We start from the raw sequence: 14,725 nt of genomic DNA on the forward strand, positions 1-14,725 counted from the left end.
GAGCCAACTACATCCCAATGACAGGACAACAACCATACACCACCTCTATGTAAACTTGTGCTATACGAGCTCATTACAAAGCACTAACGTGTTCAAAGAGGTGGATACTTTTTTCCTCTCACTTCAGAAATTTGGGATTTTTCTAATCGCTGCTGAAGTGTATCAACAAGATAGAACTTGCAGTGGCAATTCAAAATTCTTATGAACAGCATTACATTCAAATTACTTTGTCTTCTAAGAAATACCACACGAGCTTTTACACTGACACAGAGCTCATTAGAAATGTTTCTGACACAAAGACATCAATTCAGGTGCTAAAAACCAGGCATCTAGTAGCATTTGAGATGCTTCAGAATGAGTCATGCACATGGGGTCAGCCGACATGACACAGAATGCAAGAGCCCCTTGTCATTCTGAAGCAGCCAGGACATATTATACCATCTCAACTGGCACCAGACATCTAGATTAGGCAAGTGAATCCTCGCCACATAAATATTCCAAGTCATCAAACACAGAGCATTTCATTAAAGCACACTAGCTTTGAAAAGACTAAAGCTTGAAATCTTACTTTCAGACTAGAACCACCTGAGAAATACTACAGAATAATCAGTAGGTCTGTGATCAGGATATCAACTGTAACAGCCACCCCAAATTGGACCAGACTCTTCCACCACTAGACTGCAACAGTTTTATCTAACAACCCTAAAAAAAAAAAAAATAGTAATTAATTTTTAGAGAAAGATTGCAGGCAAGAAGAATTCTAACAGTACAAAACTTCATTTACATTGCTATTTGTCAGAATAGCAAGGTTGGCTGTCATAAGGGGGAACATCATCTCTCTAATCAACTCTGTTATACAGAATGATTATGCACGCAGGCTTAGTTCAGTTAACTAAAGGCAGTTTTGTGAATAAAAGTACACAGAAACTATTACTGACCCCCAGCCATTAAACATAATAAGCCCTTTGCTCTTCTGGTGCACTATCGCAGCAAAGAAAACATTTTTGAAGTTACAAAGAACAAACAGGAGAGCAAGTACCTTCAAAAGAGCCATCACAACTAACTCAGTGGCACTCTGCAAGGTAGCATGATGATTCCCTGTTCTACTCACTGTCTTCTGATAAATTTTGCATATTCAGCATTAAGGTCAGATTGGATGAGTCTCTGAGCAACCCGATCTAGTTGAAGATGTCCCAGGCCATGGCAGAGGGGTTGGACTACATGATCTTTAACTCAAACCATTCTGTGATTTTATGCCTGAGGAAGAGCTCCAAAAGCTGGGGCAGTAGGACACACTGTGTTGGGTCCCTCCCTGGAGTCAGAAACCAAACCCTGCACAAGTTCTATGGTTCTAAACCAAGTCAGACATGACTGTATCCAGGCAGAGCAGGCAAATGTTGCAACAAATGACCCGTTCTGTTCTTCATGCTAATCTTGAGTTCTTTGGTGCCTAAAGTTATGTCTCCAAAGAGGGGGTTGATCTCCATTTGAAGGGGCAGTTACAATGTTCAAAGTGAACCTTGTGGCACTCCTGTGGAAACTGGATGATGTGGATTTGAAAGCCCTTCAGCATTAGGAAACTAGTAGTGGGATAGTTAATGACCAGGACAAGATACAGAAGTTATCAACAGTCTCTCTAAAATGTTTCCAAAAGAAGATGTATGCAGCTGAATTGTATAAAGATCTTGATCATCCCAGCATAAGTGTTCTGACTGGACTGGGTCCTGGACAGGACTTCAGATGGGGAAACTTTGAATTTGTTTATTTCAATGAGTTGAGGTTTAAAAGGGACAGTGAGCTGATCCTGGCTGCCACTGAAGTGATCTGTTTGGACTCTGCATCTCTGTGTGCACCAGTATATTTAACAGGCCAGGGAGTAGTACCTGACAGGAAAGGCCAACTGGTACAGAACAGCTCATAACTATCCCAGCATATCCTCCAACTCATTAGAATTGTGTGACTGTACAGGAAAACCCCCTTAGTGGTGTAGTCCCTGGAATGCTCTGATGTCAGACTGTGTCTAGAGCTCTTTGGAAGACTACCAGCTGACACCCATCAGAAAGCAAGGGAATTACAAATCTACACTCTAAGTCATATTTGAACACCCAGTAGCTTCCTCCCAAGCACTATTTATGAGTACAGAAATTGCCCAGAAACCTAGAAAACATCACTAAAAAAATATAGTCTGACAGGGGTTCACATTCACTCTTAAATTCAACCTAATTTTTAATAGAGATGCCTTAGTTTTCCTTGTTGACCTGATAATCCTTCGTTCAGTGTGGTGGTTCATCATTTGGTGATATCCCAGACTGGTAAGCTTCACAGTTCAAAAAAGCTCAAGCCCTGACTAAATCACATATAAACTGTTAAATAATCAATAAAACAACCTTCCAATATATAATCAGCGAGCAAGGAAAAGAAAATCACAACCTAATTTAGAACAAAGAAGTATGATGATACACAAAGAATGATCGTGATTTTACTTCTCATAGGTGGGAGACCATGAAGTAAATAGTTATGAAGGTGGGGCTGTGGACAACAGAAATTTTGTTTCCTACAAAGCAGTGGAAGGGATACCTGGAATAAAACAAGAGCTCCATCACCACACTGGTCACAGTATTACATACTGCATATGGAAGTCAACCAAATGCTACAATTAGTATAATTAAATCCATTTGGAATGTATAGTTCATATATTATATGATCTGTAGCATTAGGGTGTACAAGCTTTATTTGTGAACTACTATATATATATCTGCATCCAAGAAGGCAGCCCAAACACATATGATCAGTTACATAACTGTGAGAAAGAATAGGAAATTAAAATAGCTGTAAAGACTAATAATATAAGAAGTGTTTCAACAAGTGATCTAGGGAACTCCTCAATAAGAATTCCAGTTCAAGCTGCTGGAGTAGGTTAGAAGTCTTATCAGAGTGCAATCCTGAGTTTCAATTTCCATTTCAGTCTGTCAGGTGTCTGAGAAATTTCACAGCTCTATCTCATTTGTGCAGCAGTGAACATGCTACTTCTGCTTCCCATGAGGGTGTGCATACTCCCTCCTACAAACAGCAACAGGGAGAGCAGTCCACTCTTCTGCTCTTCCAGTTAATCTCCATCAATAAGAGTAGAGTCACACTATTTTGCCTCCTTTTGAGTCAGGACTTCTCTGATCACATTGGTTAGAGCATTCACCTATTCCGACAGTACAAGCATATGCCTTTGCATAGTAGGGAAAATATACTTCTTGTTCAGTTTAACTCTTGCTTTTCATGCAAGAGCAGCCATGAAGAAATAGCTTCCAAGCAAGCTAGAAGCTGAACTCTTTCTTTACAACGTTTGTTACTCCAAAAGAACAATTTCTAAAAGGTACACAGGGCCCATAAAAGATTTTTGGACAATGTTGGTATCCTGTAAGAACTTCATATTCCCAAGGATGCAGTATTACACTGGAAATGTTACATACACAATGACTCCAGTCAGTGCAGCCATTTATTCTTGGGAAATCACAGCCCTCCACCCCAAAAGCCAAGAGCAACACATGAGGCCCACTTATTTTCCAGGAGCTTTACTATCATAGCCTTCTGACATTATTTAATTTTAAAATAAAAACCACATTCAGTTATACACAAATCCAAGTACATGAGAACACTGAGAGCTCTAGTGACTAGTATTAAACTTAGATGGCTCAAATAAAGAATGGCTTGGAAGAACAGCAAGTTGTTATGCTTTCCCATATTTGCTTAAGGAAGTGTCTTGAAAAAACCCTGAAGAGGATGTCTTTAAGTTATTTCAGGGTGAACTTAAAGATATACCTATTCAATTAAAAGTATTTTTTATTAATGCATCTTGCCAGCCTCATGCATTTAATCACATTTTAAAAGCACATTTGTTCTCCTTCATACTGTGAAGGCCTTCAAAACCAGGCAAAAGCCATTAACAGCTTGGTGTTGGAATAATGATCATGTGGTGCCTTTGAACACATTAGAGAAACTGGAAAAAAGTTTTATTAGATATTGAAAGAGACTATCAACACTGTAATCTACTGAAACTCAATCACCCTGAGTAATCTGTGAGCATTGCCATTTCCCATAAATTGGCAGTATTGCTTTTTCATCAAGTGTCTCAAGAGATCACTAGCAAGCCATTGCATTTATTCACTTGGATCATATACTTTGTAGGAATTAAGCTGAAGCAAAACTTGTCACTTCCTTTTTTTCTTCTCAGTTCCACTATCAAGAATAAATTAATTAGCTATGCAACCATTGTACTACTTCATACATACTTTTAAAACCAGAGACAGGAGATAGAGCCTACCAAATTAGCTTGCACATTCACAGAAAGAACATCAACCTTCCCACCCACCTACACATACTTCTGGAGAATGGCATTCATCAGTTAAGTCTTTTCAGCATAACACTATGAAAGAGATGAGCATATACAAGGCAACTGTTCTGCATCACCTTTTGGTATGAGGTATCTACTGTGTATAGAAAACAGGTCTTCCATCTGTGTAACAGCAGAATCTGGTAAAACATATGCATACATATAATGCAGGATAAAATACCAGAATCTCTTTCATCAACAGAATGAATTCCTCCTGAACAGACTAGGGGGTTGAGAAAGGTTTTCAATCAGCCAAACAGCAGAAACTGAACTTTACTGGGAAAATGACCACTTGATAATTTACTGGTTTGGAATGTAAAAATACCCTTCCCCCAACCTCCAAAAATGGCTAATTTAAAAAATATTGTTCCAATACAGAACTAATCCTAATGAAGTTTTTTTGTTAATATCAGTGTCTGGTGTGAAGTCAAAGACTACGGTTCTTGGAGAAAGATTCATTTGAATCAACTTCTCCCTCACCCTCCACTTGTACAGGTAGAATCATTCAATAATGAAGTATTATGGTGGTCCTTCAAAAATATAAAATGTAACAGTAACTACCTGGAGGAAAAGTACAGATCTCTACAATTAAACATAGCTGGTACAGAAGCTGGAACAACTATACCCTTTACACAAATATAGTTATGTGGTACATAAGTGTACAAAGCAATTATTTTTAAAATGTCTGAAAATAAAGGACCTTAGAAATTCAACATTCTGAAGTAAAGGGTGAATACAATTTCTTTTATTTACAAAAGCAATACTGACGTGATATCATCAGTGTTCCTATGGTCCAGCAGCCAAAAGATTCATTTATCAAGAGCTGCTGTGTAAGTTCAAAGGGATAGTGACAGGTTTTGCTGTAGCTATTAAAAAAACCATACGCAAGGCCAAATTTACACAGTATCTGCTGTGGAGTTAGCCAGGAATAACCCAGGCATTACAGCACTCCAAAATGTACAATTTACATGTGGAATTGAAACAATTCTATATCAACTCGTGTATTACAGAACCTTCATTAGAGTTTTATAACTTATGTTCAACTTGTGTAACATTTTGTTCCTAAAACTGTACTCTGAAACAATGTATCACATATAACATTAACACACCAATTTTCTTAGTGCTCCACACAGAAGTTTTAGAGCCTTATCCAAACCAGAACTTTTCTGCTTGTCAGTTACCACACCAAACAGGTGTAAACTAAACCTTTACAAAGAACACTACTGCTTTCCACTAAAGCCACGTGGTGTTACAGAAATACAGGAACATTGGTAAATGAATGTGAAACCAATCTTTACAGTAGACACAACCTCATCATACAGCTGAAAAGCTGTATCTTGACATTCATTAGCCCCCATGTCACATATATGTTAGCAGTTATTCACGCAGACTGCCCCAGACCTCATGTAATTAGAATACAACTATTTTACATGATAACTTAGAGTAGTATTTTAATATACATAGTAGTCTTGTTACAATAATCCTTATTACTTCCAAATTCTAATAGACACCTTCAGGGGGAAAAAAAAAAAGTGTTGAGTAGAATAAGATAAATGGATGCTGTGCAGAAACTACCAAGCTCAAACTAAAACACCTGCTACTAGAAGTCTTAAAAGTGTGTATTGCTGCTATAAGTTTTAGTTAACAACGGATTTCCATTACAAATGTGCACACCTTTACTTTGCTACATAGAAGTGTAAACTTATTCATATACAGCTTCAGAAACAAAATTTACTTTTGTTATAGCACTTCAGAAGTGCAGAGATACTACCAACACATGACTTGAAGCCAATCTATCATAAGGTTAATTTGGATTTATGGTTTCTCTTCAACTATTCTGTTAGGAAGCATTTCCGGACACCACCACCCCCCCCTAAAAAAAAAAAAAAAAAAAAAAAAAAGGCAGGAATTTGGGCTCAGCATTTTTTACAAAACAGCTCTATTAAGACACACTTCTGTATCTGTGAATACTTCAAACGCTGGCACACCCCAGCAAACATGTGTGTAAGCAGATACTACCCAACATCTTGAGGCAGAGCCAGAACACGCTAATCGCTTTTCTCCATGGAAGCCCTTTTTATTTTGGTTACTTTACAGCTAAGGGCTGTGAAAGCCAAAAAGGTTCCTTACCACTTTTTGAGACTCGATAGCATTACCCTTATTCCCTAGCAGTTTAACCCGAAAAAGCACTGGGCAACAAATCAAAGGCGTCAAATTAAGGAGGAAGCCCGAGGCGGCCCAGACAGAGCCCCTGCGGCCTGCTGAGGGGAGGGGGCCTCCCTGTGCGCCGGGCACGGGAGTCACCCCAGGGCAGGCAGCACAGCCAGGCGCCGGGGTACGGAGCCACCCCCGACCCCACCGAGGCGGCACATGCCGCCCAGGAGCGCGGAGGCCCCAGCGAGGCCTCCACAGGCTTCCGAGGCGAGCGGGGGCGGAAACCGGGCACCCTCTTCACCCCCGCACGCCCCGAAGCCAGGCCACCCGGAGGGCCGAGGACTCCGGGCCGCCGCCACCTCTCCTTCCCCCACCCTTCCCGGCTCCTACAGACCTGGAGACGGCCATGGCCGCCCGGAACTCGGCCGCGGCGGAGGCTCGCGGCGGGACGGCAGGCGGGGGGGGCCGGCGCCGCTCTCCCGGGGAGGAGGGCGCAGGGCCTAGCTCGGGCCTCTCGGGCGCCGCACCCGGCCTCGGCCCCGCCGGTGATCCGCGGGGAGCAGCTGAGCGCAGCTGTGGCCGGCAACGGTCCGAGTCTCGCTCCCCCCGGGGGGGCAGCAGCAGCGCGGGCGTGAGAGGCGCACGACCCTCGGAGCGCGAGTTAAAGCTTCTATTCCCCCATCGCCAGGGCGAAGCCCAATGCCTGGTTTTATATGAGCAGCCATCTTGTATTTATTCCCTTCCTCCATGATAGCCGCTTCCTGATTGGCAACAGCGCCCGACCGCAGCCAATGGAGAGAGCGCTTCTAAGAGCAAGGAGGGCGGGCGCACGCAGCGCCCAGACTGAGCAGGACCGGCCATGGAGCCTGCCGAGCCGGCTGGGGGGGGCGCCGGCCTCTGGCGGGGCGTACCATCTGCACGCGTGTGTGGGGAAAGCTCAAAGGAGAGCGTCCCAGTCCCTCGCCCCGAGGGGAGAAGAGAGGCACCAGAGCGCGAAGTACACGCGTGTCCTTGCCAGTCCACCGGATGGCACCGCTTCTCCCCCATCACCGTGGCGGGAGAGAGCAGCCGGGAAGTGGGCGAGCTCACCCTGCGCTCCCCGCTCGCCGAGATGCGCTGCCCCTCGGCTTACGCCCGGCGCTGCGGCGCCGATGCCCAGCCCACGGAGACTACGGCTCCCGGCGTGCAGCGCGCTCAGCACCGCGCCCCCGCGCGGGGACGAGGGGACGCGGCCCCGGCCGAGGGGGTTGCCCCTGTGGTCTGTCCCTCCGGCTCTGCGCTGCCGTCCCGGCCCTGCTGGGAGCGAGTTGGGCGCTGGGGCGGTGGTCGCCTCAGAGGGGTTCACTTCCATTACTCATACGGGTTTATGAACAGGCACCAACCCCCCCAGGCAGCAAAGGGGCATCTGAGCTGCTTCCCCGGCGCGGCCCAGTCACGGCGGCTGCGTAAACGGCCGCGTTCCGCTCCGCCACCTGCCGCCTCCTCCTTGGCGGACGCAGCTGGCCCGTCCTCCCGGTCCGGCTGCGCTCCGGGCGGCCTCTGGAGCAGAGGGAGCTTCAGGCTCCCCGGGATCCCCCGGCGGTGGCCGGTGCCGGGCGCAGACCCTGGGCAGCTGCCCGCGGTTTGCTCCTGACTCGGGAAAGAAGCCCAGGCTCTCCGAGGGCCTGATGTCAGCTTCGGTCACATCAGAGAAACACCGATTCAGAAATTAGTGTTCGAGTAGTCATTTAAATTAATTATCCCAGACAGGGGCTGACATACATAACCTTTCATGTGATTAGTTGAAAACACAATAATAGAGTTTGCTTTCCTGTAAGCGATGCATAAACTTGCATAAATACATGAATTTGCATAATACCGTATGATAAAGTTTTCCTCTAAAGCCGGCTGTGGTGCATATTTAATACCAGAGCTTTCTGCAGGGGTCTCTGCTTTTCTGCTGGTTGGTTTCCCTTCCCTGTGGTTATTAACTCTTCAAGTACAGGGTCCCTCATTCACACCCCACTAATACATCCATATTCCAAACATGCTGTCTGCAGGTTCACGGTCTTTTTACAGTTCTATAAACAAGACACCAGTACATAATACCTCAATCCATTCTTATCCATGTGGGTCCAGCCTATACTCGAGTCCTTTAGAAAGTTTTGCTGCGGGCACCTCTTTCCTGCTGGTTCCCTCTCCTGTCCTTTGGTGGGAGCTCTGTGGTGACCAGCAGCTGGTGTAGAGGCGTCAACCAAACACCAGCAACATGAGTTATGCCAAAGCCTCCGCATCACAGAATGTGGCCAGAGCAAACCACAGGCTTCATTTTCTGAGGTAGAGATGGTTTTTGTGACAGTGCTACACTCTTTGACCCAGATAATGTCTTTTCCTGTCATGTCTGTGATGTAGTAACTAGTTTTAGGAAGCTCAGTACGCCTCCCGTAGCAGAATACGCAAAAAAAAATGCAGTGGGTTTAGTTGGAGGTCAAGAGCCTCTTATTGAAGTGCTCCAAAACCACACGCACCTTCCTTTCTGCTGTCAAACGCAGTCACGTGTTGCAGGTGCACCTGCCTGGGCCCCTGCCCCGTGATCTGAGGCACATGTTTACTCCCATCCCATCTGTGTACGTATTTTCACATGATGGAGTGCCTGCTTTTCAGCCACATGATGGGGAAGAACAGCAGGGACCTGGGGTAGGGAGCAGCAAAGAGCAGGGTGGATGTATTTTCCTTGCGTGTTAGATACTCTTGACAGGGATGTACAGCAAATATCCCTGATAATATTCCCACATTTGTTTAGCCAGGAATCAGCAGCCATCCTGTCCTGCTGTGGGCGTTATTGAAATGACCCTCAGGTGCTGTTTCCAATTCTAACACCCTATTTCCCCTTAGGTTCCTTAAAAACATTTTGTGCATTGTGTTAATAGCAGTCAAGGCAGAGTGCCCAACAAACATGCAATAAAATTTGTTTTGAACAGCTCCATAGGGGTTATCCTACCTGATAAAAATAAGTGCAGGGAAATTACTGGTGGTGGGTCTTATGCACTCAGTACTTGCTGAAATGATGATAAACTGCAGTCCAAGCAAAACAATCTACAAAAGACAGAAAGAACAATCCGTTATTTACCTAATAGCAGGCATTCTGGACCGAAACAATATTCGTTCAAGTTTCACACCATATATTTTTGTATTTTTATGTGACATTTATGTGAAGTACATCATTCCTTAACTCTTCACTTGTATCTTCTGCTTAGTTCTTTCCCTACACCCTATGAAAACCAATTTTTCTTTGTTTATACCAATCCTTTTTGCATATTTTTTCTTTTCACCCATTTTTCAAGGGGTAGCCATACGTTTTCTCCTGGTTTTTTTTTGCATATGTTGAAAGAACCCCCCCCAATGCAAATCTGCTGTGTGTGTCTCAAACCTGTTCCTAAATTAGATAAAACTCAATAATTTCAAGTCAGGTGGTATGATCATTAATTCCTTCATTGATCTCAATTAATTTTATTTTGTTTTCCTTCTCCTTCCAGCTGTGTCCACCTGTGGAACTCTTACTGCATAGACTGCAGCTTTCTTAATTGCTACATGTACCTACAGAGCCCAGGGAAAAAATGGTGCAGTCTTCAAGTGCTAGAGCTGTGCAAATAGTAGATGACAGAGGCACATTTTTCCTGGTGGAATCCCTCCTGATTAGGCCTGACGTACCACAACCTTCTACATGTTCTGGTCTTCTAGTTTAATTTTTCCATTTAGTTTTTTTGTGTCCTGAGGGTTTGTAGATTTGCAGTGCTTAGGATCACACCAACCTCTCTGTAACAGTTGGTATAACATTTGATACCTCCTAGTCTGATAAAAAAATATTAATTTCATTATAATTTGCATGTGTTTTAGTGATTGTCTTATTTGATTTCTAAATTCCCTTGGAAATCTTGTCTGAAGAGACACTAGTATTAAAAGTTTGTCCCTGCTTTGCAGTTTGTTCAGATATCTTCTCTGCTGGTGCCTCAGTCACTATAATTATTTTGATAATTTGGGGAAATTTGCTCTTAGATAAACATATGTATTATGATCTTATGCAGGTAAATTGTGCAGGTTCTTTGCAGCATGTATTTCTTAATGCTGTTTTCTGTTCTGAAGTCTGAAAAATAACCAGTTATCTCACAGGCTATTCCTAGCATGCTTTAAATTTCTAATTTATTTATATATATTTAACTGTTTCTTCTTCAAGTATTATTTAATCTTCCTAGTTTTTATTTTACATTTTATCTCTGTAGGTTAGGCCCCTTTTTACTGATGCCACTAAAATCAGATTTCTGATTGCTGAAGAACATTTTTTTCTTGATTAATCTCTTGTTTCTTGATACCTAATTAATACTTTTTTATTGGTCTTCTACCTTTTTTTTTTTTTAATTTAAAGGTGTACTTATTTATTATCATTTAAGCTTCACTAGTTTCCATGCTTTCATGCTTTTAATTGTCTCATGTTTACTGCAAGGAAATTTTTTACTAGCTGCATAATGTTCTTGAAAACCTCCTTAAAAATGGGCAACGTGTACATGGTCTTCCTTTTAAGTTCTTCACCGTAAGTGATGGTGGTAGGAGGCTGGATGCTGACTGATGGCTCTGGTAGTGCAAAAAACACCTAGACATACCGATGAAATGCTGTGTTTCGAGAGACAAATCGGGGTGAAGTCACTGCCTCCCACAACACAGATTAGCAACATTAGAGGAAAAAGTTTGATGGGCTCCCATTTCTCAACATCAAACAGGATTGTGATAACAATTAGTTAGTAAAAATCACCAATCCCTGAAAAGTTCCAAATGTCACCAGAGCTGTGTAATTATCTCATTATATTTCAGTGCCTCTGATCATATTTAACATTGTACATTCAGGACGATTTTCCTGAATGAGGGTTTCCTGATGTGACAAATAGACAAAACTTGTGATTCTCTTTGGAGAACTTCTGTTCTCAGGGATTTTATCTCATGAGATTGCATAATCTCCATTATAAATAGATATTCTGCACAATTGATCCACCTTGTTGTACAAGGTTGTACAACCTCATTTTTGTTAACCATGGTCTGTAATTTCTTCAGCATTTAGTTCCATGATCTCAGACTTCTGATTTTCTAAGTCAGCTCTACTTTCCACCCTATTCTGTAGCAGATGAAGACTTAAATTACTGATATTCCTTGGACACACGTGATGTAAAAAACTGGAAGTTCCTTAGTTTTGTCTTGCTGTTATCCACGCTCCTGGTTTAAATAAACATTTTATAATTTGGGTAGTTTATTGTTCCCATGGCATGTTTTTTATTTTTATTTCCAAAATAGCTTTTATGCTTATGTTTAAATCCTCCTTTTTACCTCTCTCTGTAGGGTGTTATGAACACTGAAGTATTAGGAAATGAACAATAGTAACTCCAATGGACATCTGCATCTTTACACCTGATCTCTCACTGACATCTGGGAGAGCAGACATCTCCATTGATATACAGAAATTTATATAGGTGTTTATAATGCACATATACATACATTTATACATAGGTATACACATATATAAAAATGAATTTAATATTTCATATCTGGAAAGAAGACTGAAGGGGAGAAAAGTTCTTGTTGAGTACCTAAGGTGTGGGATTTTTTGATCAAGGTAACAGGCAAAAATGAGCCACAGTTAGAGACAAAGAGAAATGGAAATAATGAGGATAAACTCTTCCTATAAAGCTGCAGGTCCTTCTACACAGGCCTGTGGAAAAATGCAACATGAAAATAACATGAGAGAAGCAAGGAGAGACCTTTTATGAAGTTCTTCTGTTATTTAAGCTTGTGTGGCTGTACATTGTTTTTTTTTTTTTCTTTATTTAATTTCAGTAGTCAGATTGTTCTCTCATAAACTAAGGCAAGAGAGACATTAGCCTGTGCAGTAACAACAACAACAACAAAATGCACAAACTGAATACAAAGAGCATAAATAGAAAAGCACCTCTGTCATCAGGGACATAAGGATTCAGAAACACACTATAATGCTGAATAAACAGGGCCAGTGGTTTCACATCTAGTCCAGCTCTTTCCAAAAGCTGTTGCTTTTTAAACACAGAAAAGAAGGCTAATCTGTGGCCATCATCACAAATTCTCCTACAGTTAATGAGTTTGAATTAGATTTAAAAACAAGCCAAGTGAACCTATCCTTTGCTCTTTCTATATTATATTATAACTAGTATATTAAATGATAGAAATAATTAATGTTTTTCTTTTAATTTGTAGACACTGTTTCTTGGAATATATTTTAGGCCTACTAAAGATTTCTGGTGTGTAACTTCTGAAGAATCAGAATTTACCATTCACCGTGTACCAGAATTGCTATTAAATAGCTCCAACGTGATGTAGATACCAAGATATGGTGATCCCATTTTTCATCTGGGATGTGCAGACAAGGATGAAACAGCTGTAGCATTCACTTTGCAATCTTAGCTTACACTTCATTTTTTATTTACCATGTACATTCCAAAGATGGATTGAGGTGTGATTAACAGGTATCAACAATAGCTTGTACTCTCTTATGTTCTCCTTTAAGGGTTAATCTTGCTGTATAGACTTTTGTTTGGTAGTCTAACTTGCAAAGTTAAAACTTCCCTCTGTTTATGTTAGAAAAGGTCCTTTGAAGAACTGCATGGAGATCATCCTCATCTGTGTCAACTTTTAAGTTTATCAGTCTTGGGGGCTCTTTCATCTTCCTTTGTGGAACATGCAGTGCTGAATGTTACTCAAAAAGGAAGAAAATGCCTTCTGCTTTTGGTATGACTTTGTCTTGACTTGCTTGTTTTACTTCTTATAGAGGCAGTTACCTCAGATTTGTTACACTTGAACTAATTCATAACTGCAAGTTTTGTGTGACAGGTAAAGTAATAGCAACGTTATAGTGTGTTTTGATACTGTCCTGAAAGCGTGCAATAAGATGGTAGGTATTTCTAACTAATTAGATTTGATTCTCAGATTCCTCAGATAATGGTATTCCTGATATCCAGTAAAATCTGGCTTGTTTTTAGTACGTGAAACAGATTTGTGGAGTAGTTTCTTACTTGTCTGAAATTCTCATTGCATTCTGGAGAGAGTATCTTCAGGATATTATACCAGACATAGACTAGATTTAAAGCTTAAAGTGAAGCCTTAAGTAGTTTTAAGCTCCCACATGACTGTATTGTAGGATTAGAGGTCTGAGTGCTCCTGTATTTTTTTGATGTTATTTACATCAGCATGGTGCTTACACAGGGCCACAGGCACAGCTTAGAAGACCCAGATAAGAAGTTGCCAGGAACTCCTCCTCCAGCATGTGCCCTCATTTTCTACCCAGTAATCTTTCACCAGTTTTTTACACATGCATCTTTTGCACATTTCTTCCTTCGCACTGATAACTAACATTTTCTCATTTGCCCTCCTCCTTCATTTTTCTCTTTTAAAATATTTTTTTCCTGTCCTTTTTCCTTTGCCCCTCCACCCCCATTGTCTTCTCACCTCAGCAGAAAGGAGACGCAGGTTGCCTCCTCACCTGGTTCCTTTTGGTCATGCTTTTTTCTGAATCCGCACAAGAAGAAGAAAGAAGAAAGCCATCTGCGGGTTTGGCAGCTGCTGTCCACTGGGACCAGTAAAGCACAGTCTGCTGACAACCTGAGCAAGTAAGAGTCAGCCTGGAGAGGAAGCAAACACCAGTGGTTGGTAACAGTATGGAAGCTATGGGTTTTTGTTTGCACACACATTTTAAATAAACTGCTGCTTACAGCAGCCAGGAATTCATATCCCCTTGCTGAACCCCAGATGGGGAATACATTCCTCTTTTCCCCAGCACTGAGCAGATTCTAAATCACAAATGATCTTAAGGTGTCTGCATTTCTGGACACCTCGTGTGAGACATCTTAAGAAGGAACTGATCTTCGGAAGCTGGTGCTCAGGTCATTTAACTGCTGGTCCCAGCACACTGGTTGTAGCAGTGCACCCCAAATTTGAATCGTAACACATCACTGAGCCTGCAACTTGCTAGCATTTACTATAGATGCAAATACACAGAAAAGGATCCTAATCATACTTGTGACTCTTTCTAGGTCATTTGCCTTTTGTCCCGCTGAGAGAAGAACAGTCATATGCAAACCTTTCTGGCCCTTTTTCAGTTAACTGTTTATTCTTCAAACACAAAAATAAGCTAGC

General features: G+C 41.9%; 1 protein-coding gene across 1 annotated transcript in view; it reads right to left on the bottom strand.

Annotated features, from left to right (window-relative positions):
- Positions 1-7,288, bottom strand: part of BTAF1 (B-TFIID TATA-box binding protein associated factor 1) — a 45,857-nt gene extending 38,569 nt beyond the window's left edge. The window contains exon 1 of the mRNA XM_082054213.1: positions 6,933-7,288. Within this exon, the coding sequence (XP_081910339.1) occupies positions 6,933-6,946 (14 nt within the window). The 5' untranslated portion in view covers positions 6,947-7,288. The remainder of the gene's footprint in view (positions 1-6,932) is intronic.
- Between the last annotated feature and the right edge of the window lie 7,437 nt (positions 7,289-14,725).

The sequence above is a fragment of the Streptopelia decaocto genome, assembly GCF_964273445.1.
Source record: "Streptopelia decaocto genome assembly, chromosome: 5".
Taxonomy (NCBI): domain Eukaryota; kingdom Metazoa; phylum Chordata; class Aves; order Columbiformes; family Columbidae; genus Streptopelia; species Streptopelia decaocto.